This window comes from Rhamphochromis longiceps, linkage group LG12 (assembly GCF_057381845.1).
Source record: "Rhamphochromis longiceps isolate RC_006_pf linkage group LG12, R_longiceps_female_GT1.1, whole genome shotgun sequence".
Classification (NCBI taxonomy): domain Eukaryota; kingdom Metazoa; phylum Chordata; class Actinopteri; order Cichliformes; family Cichlidae; genus Rhamphochromis; species Rhamphochromis longiceps.
In genome coordinates this window covers 35,059,266-35,081,771 of record NC_140568.1, presented here as the reverse complement: position 1 = coordinate 35,081,771, position 22,506 = coordinate 35,059,266, and the positions used below count along the sequence as shown (strand labels likewise).

At 41.1% G+C, this 22,506-nt stretch overlaps 2 protein-coding genes across 4 annotated transcripts; both read left to right on the top strand.

Moving 5' to 3' along the window:
• Positions 1-470: 470 nt before the first annotated feature.
• Positions 471-1,749, top strand: LOC146657734 (uncharacterized). The gene has a single exon (XM_085424250.1). It carries the CDS (start codon positions 471-473, stop codon positions 1,335-1,337), a length of 867 nt encoding a protein of 288 aa, XP_085280376.1. The 3' UTR covers positions 1,338-1,749.
• A 1,708-nt stretch (positions 1,750-3,457) lies between these two features.
• hic2 (hypermethylated in cancer 2) lies at positions 3,458-21,711 on the top strand. Of its 3 annotated transcripts, none has more exons than XM_085426043.1 (2): positions 3,458-3,579; positions 14,328-21,711. In XM_085426043.1, exon 2 carries the CDS (start codon positions 14,390-14,392, stop codon positions 16,151-16,153), a length of 1,764 nt encoding a protein of 587 aa, XP_085282169.1. In that variant the 5' UTR covers positions 3,458-3,579; positions 14,328-14,389; the 3' UTR covers positions 16,154-21,711. The 3 variants fall into 3 exon arrangements, with proteins under 3 accessions (XP_085282169.1, XP_085282168.1, XP_085282170.1); XM_085426042.1 differs by having other exon boundaries at positions 3,461-3,587; XM_085426044.1 differs by lacking the exon at positions 3,458-3,579 and adding an exon at positions 12,065-12,236.
• Positions 21,712-22,506: the final 795 nt, after the last annotated feature.

Sequence of the window (22,506 nt, the reverse complement as noted above, 5' to 3'; positions counted from 1 at the left end):
TACAGCTGAAGTTCCAGTAAAGAAAGACGACGTAAAAATAAGAATTATATCACTAAATATTTAGTGGACGTACTACTAGTTTTTTTTTTTTTAAACCTCTCTAATCTTAAAGTTGCACTCAGGAAATGCAAAAAGGCCTTACATCTTACTTGTATATAAATATATACATCTATGTATTTATAGAATATGTATTTATATATCTATAAAATGTAGGATCAGCTGTTCATGAACTGTTCTGTAAAAGGGTGGTTTGCTAAATTTGATTATTTATTTCTCTTTTACATAACCTATAATATCTATCTATTTTTCATGAAAGCCTTGTGGGCTTGCTCTCCTTGGGAGTTGAAGTCACTCAGGTTGACGTCTTCTTCTTAGACTGACTGTGCTTGCTACATAAATCGGGCTTGAAGTAACCCCACTGTGCTGTTCGGGCACAGCTGCAATACTGCCAGCATTTGTCATCCGCCCTGATGAGAAACACCAGCCGCCCTTTGACTCTCGCGCTGCCCCTCACGAACTTTGGCAACGTGTTGATGTTCCTTTTCAGCGTTTTCTTGGCTGCAACCATCATTTTCCTCAACGTGTCTGTGTTTCTCTCCATCCTGCTGAACACAGCTTTGCGCAGCGAGAACCGCTTCATGTACATGCTGAGCACTTGCCTCAGTGACATTTGTACGGGAGTGTCTTATTATTATGTTGGTGTTCTCGATGTGAGGGATGTCTATGACTCCCCCACGAGAACCTTTTACATTGCTCCCACATTTCTAGGACTGTCTTTCATGGCTATCCTGGCCGCGCAGGCGGACAGATACCACGCCATCTTGTCCCCCTTTAAATACTCCCAGCGCATGACCCGAAACAGGACCGTGATGGTCATCGTTGCCTACTGGGCCTACGCTTTCTTAATCGTCGCTGTGCAGAACCTGGTCACTGTCGGTGTTGCCAAACAGGTCACAGGCTTTGGCACTTTTGTCGCGAACATATTCCTAGTTATCATAATGATAGTGCTCAATATCCGATTGTTCATCATTGCCAGGTTTCAGCTGGAGAGGGAGCAGCCCTCCGAGGAGAGAGACAGCAAGCGTTCGTCGGTGTATCTCATACTGGTGGTTGTGGTGTTCTTCTTGGGGACTTGGCTTCCTATATTTTGTCATATTATCATTTGTAATTTCATCGGCACGACCTGTTATACCTTTAAAAATGAGGGCACTGACCCTATTCGCATTTTGCCCCGAGTTAATGCTGCCCTGACCCCCATTCTGTACATTAGAGGGTGCTCTGCGCTCAGGGCAACGCTGCTCGGCAAAGTGTGGAGACCCTGCCGTGGGAAAAGGTGAGAGGCCGGTTGTGTTTCACGAGTCAGCTCATTAAGAAATTATACAGTGCCATTCAAACATGCTTTTCGCGATAGGGCTCACACCTGAGGCCAGAAAGGATGCACATAAAACCAGTTTTATTTGAATTGTTGTTTTCTATCAATATGTAAGCCGTTACTTTGAATGTTCCTCTAATTATCTATCACTTTTCGGGGCTTACTGGTATAAATGTATGAACTGTGACATTTTATGTTTTAGACATGTTTTTCTTCTTCTTGTTGGCTCTTGATTGAAAGTCCTCATCATGTTTATAGAGTGAAAAAAAATTCTAGTTCCTCCTCTGTTAATAACAAGTAAAATTTAGTCCTTCTGTACACCGAGTTCCTCCTAAGAGTTGGATCATTTCTAAATGGATGGATGTCAACATGCCACGGCAGGCAAACTGTTAAAAATGTATTATTTTCTCCACTGTGAAAGGAAATCAACTGTAAAATGCGACACATTCTTGGAAGATGTTGTTTTATCATGGACTTCACAATGAAAATGGTCTTCCAGTGCAAGTAATGTGTTTCGACTCTAGTTTTTTAATAGCCCAACTGAATAAACAATTACAAAGTAAAGTGTGGCAGAATCTTGTAAGTTTATTTAAATTATCAACAAAGTTTTAATTTAATTTTCAAACAATAATTAGTAATTTCTACATTTCTTAGATTACAAACATAGCTGGGCAAACGATCCAACACCGCATAACACAAACTGTAGTCCGCCTGATAAATGATTTCTTATGTACATTTCCAGTGAACGTAGGCTGGGATAGAAGAGTTCTAGCAGATTTTAAACAGTTTTCACACACACACACACACACACACACACACACACACACACACACACACACACACACACACACACACACACACACATTTGCTGGGAATCTTCTACCTGTGTTTACGTGGAGCACGTAAGAGCACCTTGATTACGTAACCCCTCGCGCTGAGTATGCAGTTTCCGCGGCAACCACACAGTGTCAGAAGTGGCCTTTGGCACGCCGCCATAATGCCGACTTCCACGGAATGTGACCGGCTCAATTTAAGCACATAAACACAAAAGGTTTTACTTGGGAAACGGCGAATGATTCCGAGAGGATGCAACCCCTTGCAGCTAATGCGGTTTTAAGATTTTCATTATTAACATCTGCATACTCTTCAACTATTCTGAATAAGTCGTGTTTCAGTGAAATCTATCAGTGAGGCAATAAGAAGCCTGGTTCTCTTTGCTAAGAGGAGGAGCCTGCGTATCGCAACACTTCCGCACATCTGGTCCAGTTTCTGAACCTCTCTTTCTGCTTTTCACTTGCTTTCATATATATATTTTTTGAAATCATTAAGCCAGTTCTGTCACCAGGCATCACAGTCCCATTAAACAAAACAATAAATAAATGAATTAAGATAACTGCAAAAACGGGTATTTACACAAATTTAAGCTACGTTGTCTTTATTTAAAAATATGAAAAACAGACAGAAAGTCAATGGGTTCCCCTTATCATTATTTAGATACTGAGGCTTGAGGTTTTGAAGGCAATGCAGCCGTCTTAAGTCCAGCTGATAAAGAGATTTATCAAGTCTAATGCTGTTTTCTGTGGTGGTTGTGGTATGTATTATCACCAGTGCATTGCGCACCGAACTGGCATATTTTAGGAGTGAAGGCCTTTGCAGATAAAAGAGGATACACTCAACAGTCCGCTTTAAAACATACTACAGCTTTTCGTGTACAATCCCTTATGCCACATATAAAAATACCCCTCAAGTCTTAGTAAATCGATTCTAAAACTGCACATCACTTAACTCCCTTCTTCTATTTCTTTCCCCGTCACAGTCCCTTCATAGATTACACATATTACAAAATTAGTTTTAAAGTCAGGCATCTCACGGAGCATTTACCTGCACACAGCAGGATGGTAGGACTATAACTGGGTCGGTTTGCTCGGAGGAGAAGGCCTTAAGATGTTTGAACACAATGAAAGAAAATAGCACTCTTTGTTTCCTTCTGTGCCATCTTGCAGGTAAAGTTAGTAAGATTCCTGATGTAAAAAAGTGAAAACCCTCCCACATTAGGATGTTTTCACTGCTGCACTTTGGGGCTGGTTTCTATTCAAATGTGGGTCAGGGGTGAGGAAGCTAACGTCATAAGCTTGCAACATGGCGTCCCGAAGGCTGTGAGATGAGCAAGAGGATGGTAAAGACCGCTTGAGAACGACCATACCGATGTAAGAAGGTATTTAAAATGAATTCTTTCCTTTTGCCGCGGCGTGTAAATGTTTGTCGGAGCCGTATTTCTGTCGTTTTTTGATCGGATCGTTTCCTACCACCCACTGCAAGAATCGCAGAGGTTTTCGCTGTTACGCTGGTGTTTTTTTCCACGGCGTGCCAACAAAAAGGGGCTCTACCAGCCTGCTTGGCAAGCCGAGGATTCCCACATTATTTGTTCGAACATATCGCGGTCTCTGCCCAAACCTGTAACAATGCGCCGTTTGCGAACGATGTGCTCCTTTTATATTTTTAATTAGGCGTCGTGAGCTTACGAGAGATGTCCCACAGGACGAGTGTGTACCAAAGAATTACCAGGTTGGCAAAGCACATCAGGGGGACAGAAAGGGTCCACGGACGGCACGTCGCTACGTGGTATATGAACGCTAAAACGTTTCTACTCTTCACCTCATTTTCTCAGTTTTGCAGTCCAACGTGTTCAGTGAGTTGTTTACAAAATTGCAAGCTGATTAGTTGAATCTTTCTTTAAAACCAATCGCTTTCGCGTAAGCAGAGCAGATCTCTTCAGCTGGTATTGAATTGCACTTTGTGTGGTAAATGGAGCGGGGCAGATTCTGTGGATTTTGCGCATGTTTTTTTTTTTTGCGCAATCAGCTGATAGTCTTTGAGATGTTTGTAGATAGTATGGTACCACTTGTTTATTGTTTATATGTAGGTTAAGCCACTTTGGTCTTATGTGAGGCACATTAAAATCATTTAACTGGAGTGTCTTGCAAATATACCCATTAAAATGTTGGATGCATGCAGAGCCTGGTTTGAAACGTTGCTTTTTAAACGTCGATTCTAGCGATGCAGTGGGGTGTACGTTTTAGAAGCACTATAGGTGCGCTGGTGCTACCAGAGCTACCATCTTTGTAATCAGCTACAGCGTTGGTGTCACGTTACACTCTGACCTATAACTGCACTGTTTTATAGAAACACTGTTACACTGTCGTTGGTTTCTGTCAGTAAATAAGCATCCTCATTTTTTTTTTTAAAAAGGCGGAAAAAAATCACACCAGTACGTTAATTACTTCATCATTAACTTAAAGTAAGCCAATAAAACAATGCATGTACTCGGGTGTGAAGGCGGATCTGCTCCTCATGATTACTGCTGTTAAAGTACCAAGGGGCATGGCGATAAGAAGGCATAAGAATGCCAGTAATGTGCGTTTCCTCGACTGGCTGCTGTTAACCAAAGTGTAGTTCTGTGGAAACGTTTCCACTTTAATTAACAGTTGACGAAATGTACTTACCCCCTTGTAAAACGGCTGTAGAAAAATGGTCAGTTGTCTCATATTTTGCCAGTTGGTAGGGAAACGAATGTCTTTCATTTTACACATGATAAAATTATTTTGCACACATTTCCAGTAGCTCAGCTGCACATTAACTGTTTGTTTCTGCGATCATTGGTGTGAATTCATTTCAAGTTGGCATTGTTATCATTTTTTTCAAGCTCTTGCTTTGATAGTAGAGTAAAGGTAAGATAAAATCCAACTGTTTTCATGGCTTCTTTTTCTGGTTAGAGTTGCAGGGGACTGCAGCCTGTAATAAAAAGATTACATATAGGTGTAGCGCTCAGCTGCTCTGTCTGCCAACCTCAAAATTTGGCTGGAGGGGTAGCTTAGGTGTGTTTTTCAACAACACACCTAAAAGCTGTATTGTTAAGAACGGGACACATGCAAATGTGTATTGCACTTTATAATCCAATTTGGAAAAGCCTCTAAAGGAGAAATGGGACTCCTGGCTGTTATGCCTGAAGCACTTGATGATATCAGCACAGTAAAAGCACAGTGCTTTGATGAGCGAACTGCTTAATCCATTGTGTTTAAACCAGTCCATCTCATAAACCTTGAAGAAACTGAGTGAGACTATTGATCTCTTTACTTTTATAGAGTTGATCAAGTTTTACGCTGAAAATGGATTATGTGGGCAAGCTGGTCTCTCCAGTAAATCCTGTAAAATATTGTACAGTAACCGCTGTACTTTTTGATGCTTTTGTCAAATGAACATTTTAGGTCAGAGATCAAGTAGCAAGGGTCAAACAAATAAAAAATGACCAAGTCAAGTGGTCAGTGTGACTAGTTTCATTGATTACTATGGACTGCAGAGTGTGGCCTGGAGGGTAATTTGAGGTCTGTGTGTGTGCCTCATGATCGGCCAGTTGGTCTTGTCCTTTCTCTTTCTCAGCACACACATAGTGTATTGGATGCAGGCTTACAGCAGCATGTGTGGGCAGTGCAATACAGTAAGAAGGCTACTTAGGCTATATGTGCTGACATGTTGGATGGGGACTTATAGATTGTTCTGGGCTATTGTATCTATATGTAGCTGTCTGTTCTATTTGGTGGTTGCCTGTTCAGAGGCTGTTTGGTTTGTTCAGTGGATAAAGCACCTCGGGACAGGGTTGTTGTTGTTCTTTAAGAAGAAGAATGTGGAATGTAGTGCTGATAGCCAGAAGGTTGCGCAGTGTTTAACGGCTGAAGGAGGAGGGGGGGCTGGCAGGTCTGTAAAACCTTGGACCATACAAGATCTCTTACTCGCCCAACATGATGTCCTCAGTCAAAGCATTAGATATCAGGTCATGTGGGTTGGGGGTTGTTGTCTCGCAAGACAGAGGTCACTTTATCATACCAATCATATGTTCAGTTGTCGGTGAAGTGGCTGATTACTGCGCTTTTAGTGAGGGCACGCACTGTGATGTATGTGGGCACCAGTTACTAAACAGGATTGCTGGTGAAGGTCTCAGTGTTTATTTAGTTTTTTTCCTGAGGACATTCTAGATGAACACGATACTCAAGACACAGCAGAGATGCAAAGTTATTCATATTAAATCCATGGCAGCAGGAGAAAATGGTAGTTGGAACTCTTTCAGTGCATAAAGCAGATTCAGGTTTCATGTTTCAAATGAGAGTTTAACAAAGTCCTTTTTCAGCAATGAAAACTGTTACATATAGCCTCATCTTAAATTCCATTACCTCCAACTGCCAGATACTAAATGAACTAGTACTTTTCTGGTGTTTCTGACCACTCACAGCAGCGTTCCCATTATAAGCTATAGCCTCTCATTCACACAGATTCATATGGCACTCGATCCAATGCATACAGACACACACACTCACAAAACTGGGGATCGACTCACAGACCTGATTAGCAGACAGTAAGTGTTACCTCCTGGTAAAGAAATGAGTTAATACTGCATGTAAAGAAATTTAGACATAACCAATAGATACATCAGCTAGTTTTGAATTTTTTTTTTTTTTATAAGACTATCATCTTAGTCAAAATCAGTCCCTTACAGTTACAAAGAAATAAACCACTTATATGTAGACTTTAAATCTCTCTTTTTAATCTGTGTTTTTGCGTTTTAACCCGTACTAACAAGAGAAACATCAAGTTTAATAACAAACGAATGTCTCTATAAATATAAGAGAAATGTACTATGCAAAATCTACTCATGACATTTTTCTTCTAGCGCTGTATTTTTAGTCTTGCACTTGCATCTACACCCCACGTTTACAAAACAGCTGAAAAACTAGAGTTACTAAATCATCTCATTAAATGAGTTGATGACAATTTATAAAATAAAAATTCATCTGGCACTGGTTGCTGTTGTTTTATTAGCTAAGATTACCTCCAGATATCATTCATACCACAGAATAAATTGATTCATTTCCCATTTTAAAGGTATGTGGTAAGGAAAAAAGGATTTAATCTCATTTTTTTTCAAAAAATCAGCAAACTTCTCCTCCTCCTTTTCCCTGGTGTTACACGACAATCTATGGTCTGAATGCCAGCATAGCTGTGTAAGGTTTTAGGATGTACACATGTGGCCACAGCTTTCTGATCGGTGATAAACAGAATGAGGTTCTTGTCATTCCACTGCACTGTGGGCAGGACTTGTTTATCTTGCTTAACTATTGAACTCCTCACTGGAAGTGTTCACCCAAACTGTCAGGGTACTGTAGTTCACATACATACTATAATCATGCACCTGTTCACCCAGCAGTCCAGCAGTTCTGAAAAACGGAATGTTCCAAAAACAGGACAGAACCGATTTGACCTATTGAGCTTTTTCTAATAGCAGGATATGTCCTCTGCAGCTTTTCTGAAAAGATTACATCCAGAATGGATCCAGCACTAGATGCACTTAAAAATCTACCACTGAGCCTGCAAGTTTAGGCAGGCTATTTCAAGAAATGACTGAAGCTAGTGACTTTATATGTCATCTTTACCTTCTATATTCTGTCTTATGCCTGCATTGCCAACTTGCCTAAAAGACTTGATCTTACTACAAGTGAATGATTTTATTTTATTTTTTAATTAAACTGTAAAAAGGTTTTAGATTGAAGGTTGTGGGTTTTTTTTTTGTTGTTGTTTATTGTGTAAATCTGAAGCTTTTTCTGAATCTAACCAAGTTGAGTTTTGTGGAGCCTTTGCTGTAATGTGATTTCTGAAACTTTATGGAAACAGGAGAGACCTGATTTTTGGATCATGTATATGCCTAACAGATGTTCTAAATGAAGTTTTAAATGTGTGTGCGTGATAGAGTAATGCAGTGTAAAGGCCGTGTAGCAGGATGAAAAAACAAAACAACGTGCGTCTTTGTAACCAATCAAATGAGACTAAAATGGAAATGATTATGTTAATTTGCATGACTAACTAGCATTACATATCACCTGTAATAAAATACTGTGAGCTGCCCTGCTGCACAGCTCTGCTAAGAAAAGAATTTAATTCATTGTCAGAAATGGTTTAGAGCAACCTGATAAATCTTCAATGTGTTTCGTATGTAGCTCACATGTAATGTCTGTTAAGAGCATACATAGTAGTTAGCTTTTTTTTTTTTTTTTTTTTTTTTTAAATTAACTGTTTACTTTAATCTCATTTTATTATGAGCTGTCCTTCCACAGCTGGTCCTTGCTGTACCCATGAGTCCTGCATGGACCAGCCTTACCCATGCAGCAGTGTCAGCCATGTTGAAATGGCTCAGAGGTGGTTGCTTGGTGTTTGTATTTCAAACTGGCTTTGTACCATCCCCCCCAACCCCTCCCCCACTCTCTCTGCCCACCAGCATACTCTGTTTGTGTGTGTGCACACACAACACATGCACACATCTAACACACACACACACACACACACACACACACACACACACACACACACACACACACACACACACACAGTGAGGCCTTTTGCTCCTGCCCTTGATTGCCTCTCATTCTGTGTCTACTTCAATCGTTCCTACCTATCTGTCTCTACCACTGATCCTTTTATGCAGGTTCTGATGTTGTGTGATGGCAGTTCTACAAACCCAGTACTAGGGCTGGGCCATATTATACCGTTCACGGTAATACCGTTATAATGTTAGGCAACGATAGGAAAATGAAATATCGCGATAGAATGGGAGTAAAACGCGCATGCGCAGTGCCTTTGTTTTCATACGCACATGGCCGATTGTTGAGTGAAACTGATGAACCAGAATTGGTTTGTAAAAATGGTGCAACTTCCGTGATGTGGAACTGGTTTGGTGTTTGTCCGTCAGATACACAACAAAGCACATTTTTTTGCAGAACATGCAAGCGGCCGTCGTTATTGTCATATTTGTCAGACTAAGATGCTCTTAAATCTGGGAGTAATCTGGGTCCTAAACTCCGTATGCTTCAGGTCAAACAACACTGCAGCATCACTTAGAGTTAAAAACTGTCTAAATTCTTTCATCTTTAATAAAACGATCAGCATTGCTGCTTTACCAGGTGTAACTATAAAGTTTAACTTCCAGGCATCCATGAAAACAAAAGTTATTACATTTAACGGAGTTAGAAGTTAGCAGGAAGCTAGCGGAAGTTAGCTCGCTAGTTTCGCTAGTTACCTAAGCATGATATTGCATGTTCTGACTGAGAGATTTCTGAAAAAAATCAAACGTACAGCTCTGCTATCACTTCCAACATAAATGAAGACAGGAAACTAAACAGCAGTGACGTTTGTAGGGTTACTGAAGTTGGGCTAGCTGGTATATAATGATGTGCTACGTGATCGCTAGCGACACAGCTATGTTAGCATAACATAAACAGTGAAGCTGGAGGACGAACACTAACACTTTTCCACTTATAAAAGTTAACGTGAAGGTTCTTCATGGTTAGAGACAAATGCAATCGCATGGCAGGATGCTGTAAACGGACCAAACTTCAGTCAGGAGAACAACTGAGATAATCCATCCACAATACGAGGTTAGTCATTAATATACTGCAACAACATGGGAATAGAGCAGCTGCCAGAGAATTCAACATTAATGAAACAATGGTACAGAAGTGGAGGAAGCAAGAAGAATGAGTTTAATAAAGTTTGATTTATCTGACTGCTTTGTTTCGCTTAATGTGCCATATAATCCCGTGCACCTTATGGTCCAAAAAATACGTACTGCACACTGCAGTTTAATGTTGCAAAGCACCTCTTTTTAACTTCAGTGGATATTATACATGGTTATGCTCAGGATATGTCAGCCCATTTCTACTGGAAATGCCTTTTGGTTAAACTTTCAGCAAGGAATTTGCATTTGCACTGTTACATTTTTATAAAGCTTTAATGTACATAAAAACCAGCTTCTTGTTTAAGTGAAAATAAATGGAAGGTTGTCTTTTTGCGCTAGTAATGTTGTGGAGTTGTATTTTGTCTCGCATCAATTATATCGTCAGTTATATCGTTATCGCAAATTTTCAAATATATATCGTGATAAATATTTTTGGCCATATCGCCCTGCTCTACCCAGTACTATCTCTTGCTTAAATGAATCTCTGTGAAAGAAGCCCCAATTAAACAAAAGTTGCATGTAAAATCCTGGTCAATCCTGATTTCTATTGGTTGTTAGCAGATGACCTTTCACAGCAGTAGGGTGTGTTTTGTTATTGCACCACAGGACTTTGGCTCACCTCTGCCTTCTCTTGGCTTTTTTACTCTGTGTTCAGGAGATTAGTGCCACAGCTCTCTGTCACCTTTGCTACATGAACACCGACTTGCTGTTGGATCTATATGCGCTGGAAAATTGTAAGCAGAAACAGGGGTGGTAAATAAAGTCAAACCTGATCATCCAAATTTCAGGTGTAACCAGTTTTAATTCAAAGGTTGACATTAATTCAGTGCCCAGGGCTCTTTGACTCGTTCTACTTTACAATCTGCACACGCATGCATGAGCCTTGCCGTGTTTGTGAGTTGTGTGTAAACCTCTCTTCTCATCTCCTGATCATCAGGCTCCTGACACAAGTCAAGGTTGAGGATAAGTAGCAGGGCGCTTTGTTTCTTCTCTTTTTTTTTTTAAGATGAGTTTGCCCCTATCATTATGTCATAGTTTTTGAAGAGGTTACACTGCAGGGAATGGTAAGCTGATCCACTGTGTGTGCTCAAAGACAACAACCTCCCTGGGCTGAATTTAGTTGGTATGTTGTAGGGTGTTCAGCCAGAGAGAGAAGTCTTTCTTACAGCCCTTCTAAACCAGCTATCATGCTTTCTCTCCAATGAGCTACCAGCCTTTTTGTGTAGGGCTTAAAACTATGGTGATCGAACCCTGCAGACTGCTTTCTAACTTACTAATATTATCCATAGAAACTAGTCTTTTGGCATGCTGGAAATAGTATTATTTTTTTGCTGTTTTTGTCAGTTGATACATCATCCCTGACTCTAACTGCGGAGTTAAACGGGAACAATGGTGTGGTTTGTAGTATTGAAATGTTTCTAGGTGGAAAGGGTGCCATGCAGTCACACTTGGAGCTACATTCATGGTGCAGGCCTCTCTGTCCCCTGTGGTATCATGCCTCTTTTTCCTGGGCAGCATCGTTGGAAGGTGAGCCGGGCCTACACGTGTCCTACCCTAGCTGCATATAGATCAGCCATAATCCATTAGCGGCTCCCTGGAATCCAGCCGGCACAGCACAGCAATGGAGGGGCCAGGGGGAGAGGGTAGCTGGGTGGGTGATGGAGGGGAGGAAAGGGAGACAACGAGGGATGAGAGGTGGAGGGTGATGGGGGAGGGCTTTTTTTTTTTCTTTCTTTCTTTTTTTTTTTTTCTCTCCTGAACTGGCTTCTCTACTGTGAGCCCAGCCCCCTTTTATGTTGGTCCGCTGGAAAAGCCTCTTGAATCCCCCCATAAAGCCTGCAGAGGTGTGCGTGCGTGTGTGTGTATGTTAAGAGAGAGACTTGATATATGGCTTCCTGGCTGGCATCACAGTAGAGGCCCTTCTTTCTCTAGTAGCCCTCTTCTCCATTACCGCCTGCAGGGCTGAGTGCCGTAAACTCCCCTAGCTTGTTGTACGATTAACACATCTGGGTTGTGCTTTTCAGAATAGCTCATTATGATTTACATTGGGGACAGGACAGTGAGCTGTTCCTGGGATGTGTCTGCATGCCTGGTGAAAGGCTGGTGAGGGCTGGAAGATAAAGAGAAAGGAGAGGTACAGAGGAGAAACGGGGGAGGGGAAGAAGATCGTGAGTAGAAGTGTCAAAGCAGAGGAGGCAAGCCCAGGCCTGGACCTGGGGGTAATGATCACTTCAGCTGATTGTATCAGCTAGTCTGTGACAGAGTCAGCTTGGCTATATACCGGATACACTCAGCACTCTTTACCAGGTTAAAATTTTAACCTTCTTGTTCTTTGATGGTGTTTAATTTTGACTATAATAATGGGTGGTCATTACCATCCTTAACAAGTCTCTTATGTCTAGTGTGCCATCTTCTTTAGTGGTACTTTGTTTTTCTCTGTAGTATTTGAAGGGATACTGGAGGGCCTTAGCCAGGATATGTATGTCTTTGTTTAACGCTGTGATGGACTCCTTAGTTGTGCTTACTTACTGTGCAGTTAAAACTATTTTAAACAGATACAGTTACTTGAATTTTAACTTATGCTTTTGCCCTGATGGCGTTTTGAGGACAATTGAGGATAATTCACATCTATTACAAACTGAAATATTCTTTAAAAGCTTTGCTTTGATCTAAGACCAGGTCAAATGCCAGTAGTAATGTGTCGTTATCAGTACCTGATATTTAGTTTGTTGCTTTCAGCTGTTCGTTGCCGTTTTTCCTGCTACTGCATATCTCATACCTACAGCATTATACAGAAGCTGTATGATTGTTGAAGTTAGGTTAAGGAGATGGTATACACAAGGAGAGAAATTCAGAATTTTTTTTGATAATGTGTGCTTTAATTTTACTAAAAGGTATCTAAGGGCATCATGCTTAAGATATATTAACCTAGAATAAGTTCAAGTTAAACTATAGAGCTAATGTAACTACCTCGGTCGATAGTTACTACGTATGTCATTAATATAGTTCGTTTTGGTCAATTCATATTATTGAATCAATATTAATATTGTCTCCTCTTTTACTGGTGTCTTAACTCTAGAATGTTTTTTTAATCTGGTGATCTGTGCACAATATTGATATCAGCTGGTATTTTTGCCCATAGAGTCAGGATTTTGAGCACAAATTAAACCATGTTATTGTTTATTTACAGTAAAAATGATTTTTTTTTATTTTTTTTATTCAAATGTTGATTCATCCACTGTTTGAGATGTGCACACTGCAATCACTAAACAACATGCAGATCCATTTCAACCCTTGGTGCTGGGTGTTTTTAAATGTGATTTCAAAGCTCTTGCTTGGCACTTAAAATGGCAATTTCTACATGTGTTTGACTTGAATTAAACATTTCTTTGTCTTAGATTGTAATCTCTTGTAGTATGGCATACCCTGTTGTGGTTATTGAAAATTTGTGTTGTCTAAGCTTGCCTGTGGCTTTGAGGGAACGTTAAACATGGACAGACTGCTGCCTCAACCAAATCATACCACTGATATTGCCCTCAGAAGTTTTGCATCTATTGCATTAACACAAAATGTGTGTTTGTAGAGAAAACTAGAAATAGAAGTACTGTGGTGTGTACCATTAGGCCATCAGTATGTTGTTTAGCAGTGAATTGGATTCACTCGTCCTATTTCCATAAATAAGGGCCCCTCTGGAGGATCGAGTGGTGCTGTCCTTGCCTTGGGGCCACACCCTCCCCCTCCTCTCTTGCCCAAGCGCCTGTGTAGTTTTTCTTGCTCAGGTGTCACCTAATCCCCCCCCCCCCAGCCCTGCTCTTCCACAGATCTCCAACCCCCAGACAATAGGGCAGGGCTGACATTACCATGACCTAATGGAGACTAGAGTTAGCTGAGTTTCCAGAGAGGGCATCCCATCGAAACTAGTTACTCTGGTGAGATAGTGGAATGAGGCAACTTAGGAAAGAAGTTACTTTACCCATTCTTGTCCTCCACCCCTACGACCTTTGTGCCAGATAAGTGGTAATGTGTACAGTCAGAACTTGATCCATGTAGGGTTACAGTTTGTTTAAAAAGAAAAGTCGGACACAGAGAAGGTTCCAGTTTCTAAGCAGCTGTGTGATTATATGGCATGCACTGCTAACAGTTTGCTAATTTCCCAGTGAGCTCAATTTTGCCATTAGAGAAGCGTTAGCTAAGCCTTTACAGCACATTGCTTATTCAGCCTTTTTTTCCCCCTCATCCACCGCCAATGCCACTAAATATTGATTTTTGCGTTATCTGTTAAGAAACACCACTCTTTATTTCTTTTCTCAATAACCCATTATTTTTATGTGGTTTCAGTGTAATAAAACTATTTTTTTTAATGTAATACTGATCATGTCCTTGTTTTGTTTCTTTCAGCTTGAGGTGGTGCACGTGTAGGAAGAGAGAGACGAGAGAGAGGGGAAAGAAGGGCGGAGGAAATGGAACTGCCAAATCATGCCAAACAACTGCTGCTGCAACTCAACCAACAGAGAGCCAAGGGCTTCCTGTGTGATGTTATCATTGTGGTGGAGAATGCTCTCTTCCGTGCCCACAAGAACATCCTGGCGGCAAGCAGCATCTACTTTAAATCTTTGGTCCTCCATGACAACCTCATCAACCTCGACACAGAGATGGTTAACCCCTCGGTATTCAGACAAGTTCTTGACTTCATCTACACTGGGAAGCTACTGTCCTCATCAGACCAGAGCAATGAGCAGAACTTCAGTGCCCTCTTAACTGCAGCCAGCTACCTCCAGCTCCACGACCTTGCTGCTCTGTGCAGAAAGAAGCTTAAGCGCAATGGTGGGAAACCCCTGCCAGGTAAACCCTCCACTCCAGGTCCCCTTAGCCGCTTGCGTCTAAACAACCAGCGGCTTTCCTCTTCTACCCCTACTGGCCACAATAACCACTATCCTCCAACCCTTTCCGATGCCGACCAGCCACAGCCAGATGAAGGCCTTCGGGACAAGCTCTCAGATGACGAGATGTTTGTTGGCACCTCTGGGAAGAACGGGAATGGGGGGAATGGAAGCAGTAATGGTAACCTCAGCAGCGGAGGAAGTGCGGGGGAACCGGACCTTGGACTAGACCTCTCCAAGAAGAGTCCACCCTCTGCGGGCACAGCCACAGATGCCCTCAGCCCACACAGCAACTCCCAAGGATCCCCTCAATCTGCCTCAGTATCGACAACCAACAGTGCCTCACTGGATGATTCGTCTACCACCTTGCCGGGTGCAGACACCTGCATCTCAGAGACCATGGACCTCAACTCCTCCTCTAAAACCTCAGAGGAAATCCAAAACCAGCCAGAGGGTCCTCCACCACAGAAAAAGTCCCGACAGGGAGCTCGAAAGAATGAATGGCCTAAGAGAGAGGCTTCAGGGTTGAAGTCTGAAGATCACAGCAGGCCCCTGGTTAATGGGGTAATTGTTGGTCCTAAAGATAGCCGCTCATCTGGGATTGGAGGTGGGAGTGGGAACAGCTTCACATCTGACCAGTCCTTCCAGTGTAAGGACGAGGAAGAAGGAGGAGAGAATGGCCAGGATCACAGTGAGGAAAGTGGTCAGAGTGATGGAGAGACTGCAGGAGGTGGAGGGGGAACAGCAGGGGGGCACCACAGCGCCAACTATGTGTACAGGCAGGAAGGTTTTGAGCCAGCATTTGGAGACAACCTCTATGTGTGTATTCCCTGTGGTAAGGGTTTCCCCAGTTCTGAACAGCTCAATGCTCATGTGGAGACGCATACTGAGGATGAGCTCTACATCAAAGAGGAGGGAGGAACCTTTGTGAAAGAGGAAGATGAGGAGGAGGCCGAGGACCTTTCTGCCACTGTAGGTCCTTCTACCTTTGGTTCTGAAACGCGCCCGTTCAAGTGTACAGTGTGCAGTAAGAGCTACAAAGACCCAGCAACCCTGAGACAACATGAAAAGAGCCACTGGCTGACCAGGCCTTTCCCCTGCAACATCTGTGGCAAAATGTTCACCCAGAGGGGAACCATGACACGCCACATGCGTAGCCACCTCGGCCTGAAGCCATTTGCATGTGAAGAGTGTGGCATGCGCTTTACACGCCAGTACCGTCTGACAGAGCACATGCGTGTCCACTCTGGAGAGAAGCCGTATGAATGCCAGCTATGTGGGGGGAAGTTTACCCAGCAGCGCAACCTCATCAGTCACCTGAGAATGCACACCTCACCCTCTTAGAAATGCATCAAGCCAAAGAACTCTGGGAATAGAAAATACAAACCTTTTCTCCATCGCAAAAGCAAAGAAATGCACACATACACATAGTTCTACATATTAATCCAGTTTATGATGCCCTGGCTAAGTGAATGATGTAGCCGTTAGCCACAGTGTGCTCTTGGTGATGGTGGGATCTTGTTGATGCAAGGATTCAGTTGTTGTTTATATCGAACAACGTCTGCTCACCTCTCAGGAGCTCTAAAGGGACAGTTTACTGCTGTCTCTCTCCAAAGTCACAAAGCAATGGTGGAGTTGCATAACGTCTGGTCTGTTAAATGTGAATGTGGGTACTGATATAATGTCAAGCCTCTCACTTCATACCCTTCAGCAGCTTTTCTCTCTTCTACCTTTGAGTCTCTGAAGTTTTCAGATGACTCAAGAGTCCCCTGTGTACTCCAGTGCTACTTTGACCAAAAAAAACCACGTGCAAACAATACTGGCAATAATTCAGCAAAAAGATTATTTTAACCCTGACAGCTTTATATGCTTCGTTGTGTTGGTTGGTGATGGGTATCTGTATATAAAGCCCTTTTCAGACATGGGATATGTAACATTGCTCGCTACCCCAATCTGTTAAAGTGATGGCCTTCTGGCATACAGACATGATGACTTCTACATCCATATTTCTCACAGTTATACCGTCATAGATGTGAAGGTGATGAAGAGAGTTGCTAGATTTGGCAAAAAATCCCAATCATGATTATTTTGGTCAGTATTAAAAAATTTATTTATTTTGCACAGTTGTTTCCAAACGATTGTGTAAAATAAATCAAACTATACACAGTTTTTACAGAGGATTTCATTTAAATCGGAATATAATGTAAAATAATAAGGCTTGAAAAGAGTTGAGGTGGTGGGCCATTAGGAATAAAGAGCTCGAACTTTTGGCAAGGAGCAAAACTGTACTACTGTAAAGGAAAGCAGTGCACTCAGGAACACAATGTAAAATCTTAGAAACAAAAACAAACACAGAAAAGTAATTTTTTTTTCTTTGCCAATTTTGTTTTTGTAGTTCTCTTTGCCACTGACACTAAGTGTGCCTGCTAAATAGTGCTGCTGCATGGGCTGTACGCCACCGCTTTCCCCCAGAAAGATCTCTCCTCAGGATTGGGAACAGCAAAACTGTATTAGAGAGTAATTGTTTTCATCTTACTACCACAAAGAAGCAGATCTGGTGGGATAAAATGCAGTTATGTGCATGTTATTGTTTTTCTTATGGGCTAAGCAACTCACATCTACGCAGGTGTTCAGTCACAATCTCATGTCTGCATGCATTCAGACTTCTGCTGTGTTAAAAGCTACACATAAACGGTATCTAATGCGAATTCTGTCACTACTTTTACAGAGAAGTAATTTGGTGTGCTCATTGAGGCACTCAGAAAACATGTCTGAAAGGGGCTTAAGAGGAGGGGTAACTGGGTTTGGGACCATCTCCATGCTTTAACTGGAAGTTCTTGAAAGAAGGTTCACGTTGGAGGACACTGATTTAAGTTTTTGTTTCACAGATGACAAACACTCAGTCTTCTCTACAGCTGTTTGCATTAATATAGAGAAGATTTTCATTGTTTTCAGATTTGCCTGCTAGTGCTCCCAGGAATGAAACCTGGTTGGACAGATGAACCCTTGAGGTACTTGTTTTTTGCTTAAACAACTTGTCATGTTTCAGTGAATGTTTAAACTGGAAGGTCTTGGGACTTTTCTTGTGGAGGGGAGGGATCTGGGTTGGGTTGGGGCAGGGCAGGGCGGGGCGGGGCGGGTGGTTTCATGGGGATAAGGTGAAGAGGGTGTTTTTAGACTGAGCGTTATGTTCAGTGGGTACGTTTATTTTTCTGTCTGTATAGCTTTCCTCCCCTCAGAAAAAAGAAAAGTCTATTTATGTAGGCTTGTGACCTCTCTACCTCTGATTACTCTTACAAACTCTATGTTGATTAGTTGAAAGTTCCTATGTAATTAATTGTAAAAAGTGTGTAGATTATGGTAAGTTTTTATCTAATGCTTTAACCTGCCCATCTCTCAACACAGGTTTTTAATGCTTATAGATTTTACACATTAATATTGTTTTTAGCTGTTGTTTGTACTTGTCAGATATAGCTTTTGGGTGCCCTGTTCATTGTGGCTCCACTTCAAAGTGTACTGTAGCTTCCAGCCTGGAGCAACTAGTGCTTAGTTGGTTAGTTTAGATATATAGAGTTCCAAAGATCTTATGAATGTTGAGGAGAACAGAGCTAACTAACAAACTTTGCTAGACAAGTTCATAACCAAAGTTTTTAAAAAGATGTACTTAAGATATATAGCATACTAAATTATTTCACTTTTGATTTCTTTTTGCTGTATAAAACAAATTATGAATTATATTCAAAGTCCAGAGAAAGAAATCCACTCTTTTGATGGAGTTTTTGGCCAATGACTGACAAAGGGTCTTGTGGATTGCAAGGAAAGCTTGTGCTGATTGGTGGGCTGGTATGACGTAAACTTTACCACCCAAAAAAATTGGTAAAGTTTATTTAAAAAAACAAAAAAACAAAAACATGTTCCCTGAACATGTTTCCTGTTTCCTTTTCATTTATATCCAGAGTCCTTATCACTTTATATTCCATGACTTTAAAAACAGGACTTGATGACATTGTATGTGTTCTGTTCAGACCAAAAAAGAAAAAGGAAAAAAAAAAGAGAAAATATAATCAGAATTTTAATGTGAAGTTCAACTTAATTGTTTTGGTTTTGTTTTTTTGTGAGCCAGACATGTGAAAACTTGTAATAAGAAGGGAGAAGCAGAGATGCACTGGACAGCTGGACAACTCGCTGGTCTCTTGCGGCATCCTTTTGTTCCTGATTGTATTCCATTATACCACAGAATTAGTTTTAACTTATTTTTAAACTATTTCAAGCTTTACCTCATTGTAAACAATGACAAGTTGAGAATGGCCCCCCGTTGTCTCTTCTGTTTCACTCAAACCTGTCCAGTGTATCGCCTCTTAACAGTTACTGTAGAGTATGAACCCTCACTACAAGTTTTTTTTTTTATTTTTTATTTTTATAGGCATTCCTCTGTTATGTTGGTTTACCTGTCCTCATGATTATTTTTTTTGTAATTCCTTTTCGTCCTCATGTTATGGTCTGTGAAATGTTTGATTATTATAGGGATGCAGCTGCAGTTACACAAACATCACTACCGTTTTAAGGTACCTGCGTCTTGGGCTCCCAGACTTGTTACTTATGTTGGATGTTGGTGTCTTGTTCTTAGGCAGTTGCTGTTTAGTGATTGCATGGTACATCTGAATTTTTCACACTCCTCGATCCCCACCCACCCATTCCTAGATCCACAAACGTGTTATTTATCGCCTGATACATTGTTGCTTGTGACCTCTTCTAGCCGAAGAGGGAGTCCACAATGCATTGCCTTCAAACGTTGTTGTACTCGCAGCCCTTACTGCAGTACAGTGTAATGTCTGTAATGCAAAAGGTGTTTTGTACTACACGATCTCTAGCCATCTCTGCAAAGGTTTTTGCAGCTGCATTTGAATGCTTGCTTGTTCGACGTAACGAAGAGAAAAAAAAAGGAAAAAAAAAACATACTACGAACTCCAAACTGTGACCATGCTACTATTACTACTATTATTACTACTACTATTCAAATACTTCAGGGATTGTTCTGCATCTGTGAATGCAGACTCTCAGCTACATTTGTAAAATATAGCATTGTATCAATTTCTCTGTATTTTGATCATGGGAAAAGCAAAACACTAGTTTCATATTTAAGACAAACAGGGGGCTACTTTTTTTCAACTAACACAAAAAGCCTTGACAAAGGTGAGGCAGCTCAAAACAAGTCTACGTTTTAGTTAGTAACACACTATGTTCAGAAATAGTTGCAACGTTGTACAAAGAACTAAGAGAGAAAAAAAAAGCTCATACCCAAATCCACAAACTATTTTTTAAACCAAAGCACATTTGAATGATTATGGAACCATGTGTGGCTCTAAAAAGAAACATATGTATTTATCTCATTGTTTACATAAACTTTTACAGTTTTACAGACCTCAGTCGAGGCTCGGCCAGTTAGGGAGATGGTTTTGTGTGCGTTATCATTTTTTCTTTTCTTTTTTTTTTTGTGAAAGATGCTTTTCCACAGAGGTTGCTGCCAAAACAAAAGCATAGCGTTAAACATGGAGTGAACTACTGCATATTCAATTAAGGGGAGGGTGTGTGGTTTTAGGGGCACTCCCCACCCCTCCCCTCCCTGCCAGCTGGCTTTGGGATGACCCTGCGCCCCAATCCTCCTGCCCTCTGGCCTGTCTTCAGATGGGACCACAGAAAGTGTGTTTGGGGGGGGCTGTGCATCCTTGACGTATTAATCAAAAGGCATTGTTAGTCAGGGTCTTTAGCTCAATGTTTGTCTCTTTGTTTACCCAAATACACTCGAGGAATACCTCTGCTGCTTGGGTCTCTTAATATGTAGGTGTGGGTGAATGATGCTTGAATATTTTGGGTTGTTTTCGTAGTCCGACGTGGTACATCTCTTATGCTGGCGGTTCTTGAAACCTATCTGGAGAATGTAGCTTTGATTTGTTCACTGCATGTAAACAAGCCTATCTGGTAGTCTTAACTGTGAATGTTATTGTCAGTTTTCTGCTTTTATGATGTTGTTTTGAAACTTTTTTTTTAAAGCTGCCTGTGTTCTGTGGGTAAAAGCAGCACAAAACTCTGGCTGGCTGAGCCTCAAAGAAAGTTGGTGCAAACACTTATTGACAGTGTTCTTATTTTTTTTTTTTTTTTTTTTTTTTTTTAATCAAATGTCTATTGTCAGTGATGAATGTATTTATTTCTGGGCCTGCCCTCACCTTTTTCAAAGAATTTGCTCAGTGTGTGAGACTGAGGTGGAGGCAGGACCCCCCCCCCCCCCCTTTTTTTTGTTTTGTTTTTTTGTTTTGAGGATTTCAAGCTGAGAATCAAAACTAAGACACAAGACATAGCCATTAACCACAATCTGTGAAGCTGACCTTATTTGTGGGAGAATCGAATTTCTTTTCTTTGTTTCGCTTCCTTTTTTTATTTTTTTTAACTCAAAAACAAAATGGTCTATGGCATTAATTATCTGCTCTGTAATACCTGACAGTCTGTAGGGTTTTTAGTTCAAGTAAGTCACTATGGGTGTTTTATTTTATTTTTATTACATTTCTTTTGCCCATTTGTTCTTGAGGTCTCACTGAATGACTGCACACCAGTGGAAGTAAACCCTGTGTGTGCGCGTGTGTGTGTGTGTGTGTGTTTCTGTGGACACAGACAGGACGCTGTCCCTGCCTGTGCAGCGCAGAGGCTACTGTATCTTTTCGAGCTTGCTTTCCCTGGGTGTTGCCATCCTGCTGACATTTTATGTATATTTTAAACAAACAAACAAACACACAGCAGAAATGTGCACGTAACCCACAGATCTCTCCTCTCAGCCGTCGTTTTCCTCTCAACCATTGTTACATTTCTTCTATTAAACCACTTGCCGCTACTCCTTTTTTTTTTTTTTTAAATCTAACTACATAATGTTTTTAGTATCTGTAAGTTTAACATCAGAGGATTTTTAGAAACGTTGAATACGATAGCTTTACTAAGTGCACTTTGTATGTTTTTCAAGGTCTTTGGGAAAACCCAGATGCTCTCCCATCAGTTCCGATTTAACTGACGGTTTATTCTTTCTTTCTCTTCTTACCTCATCTATGTTGCTGTGTTTGTTGAGCTACCATATCAATATGCAGTTGCTTTTGTTTTAAAAAAAAAAAAAAAAAGCTTTAAAGTGACATATTCAAAGCGGGAAACTCACCAGAGAGACCGTACTTGGCTTTAAACTTCCAAGTTTCCATCTCATTTTTCGTCGTCATTAACTTCTGCCATCCTCTCCAGGCATTTTCTCTAGTAGAGGGGCTGGTCTGTCTAGATATTATGGAGATTCTTCTTCTTACTTTGACAGACTTAACCAAAGCCACTTTTAAAATGGCCTCCAGTGCCATTAAACCCTGTTTATTAGCTTTATTGTCCCTTGCTTTATCTCACACGCACACGAGACCCTGGCTTTAGCCTGTTGACCCTGTGTTATTTCGGTTACCACACAGTGGACTTTATCTCGCTCCTTGCTGAATTTTTCAGTATTTACTGTACTTTCTGTGACTAATAAACTGAACACACCAAATTACCTCAAAGCTTGTGTTTACAGAAATGCACTCTCTTGCCATTACCTTTAGACTTCTTGTTTTTCTGCCGTCCTTCTGTAACAAGAATATCCTGTTTTTGAAGTAAAGTTTCCAGCAGCGTATTTTCATCCATAA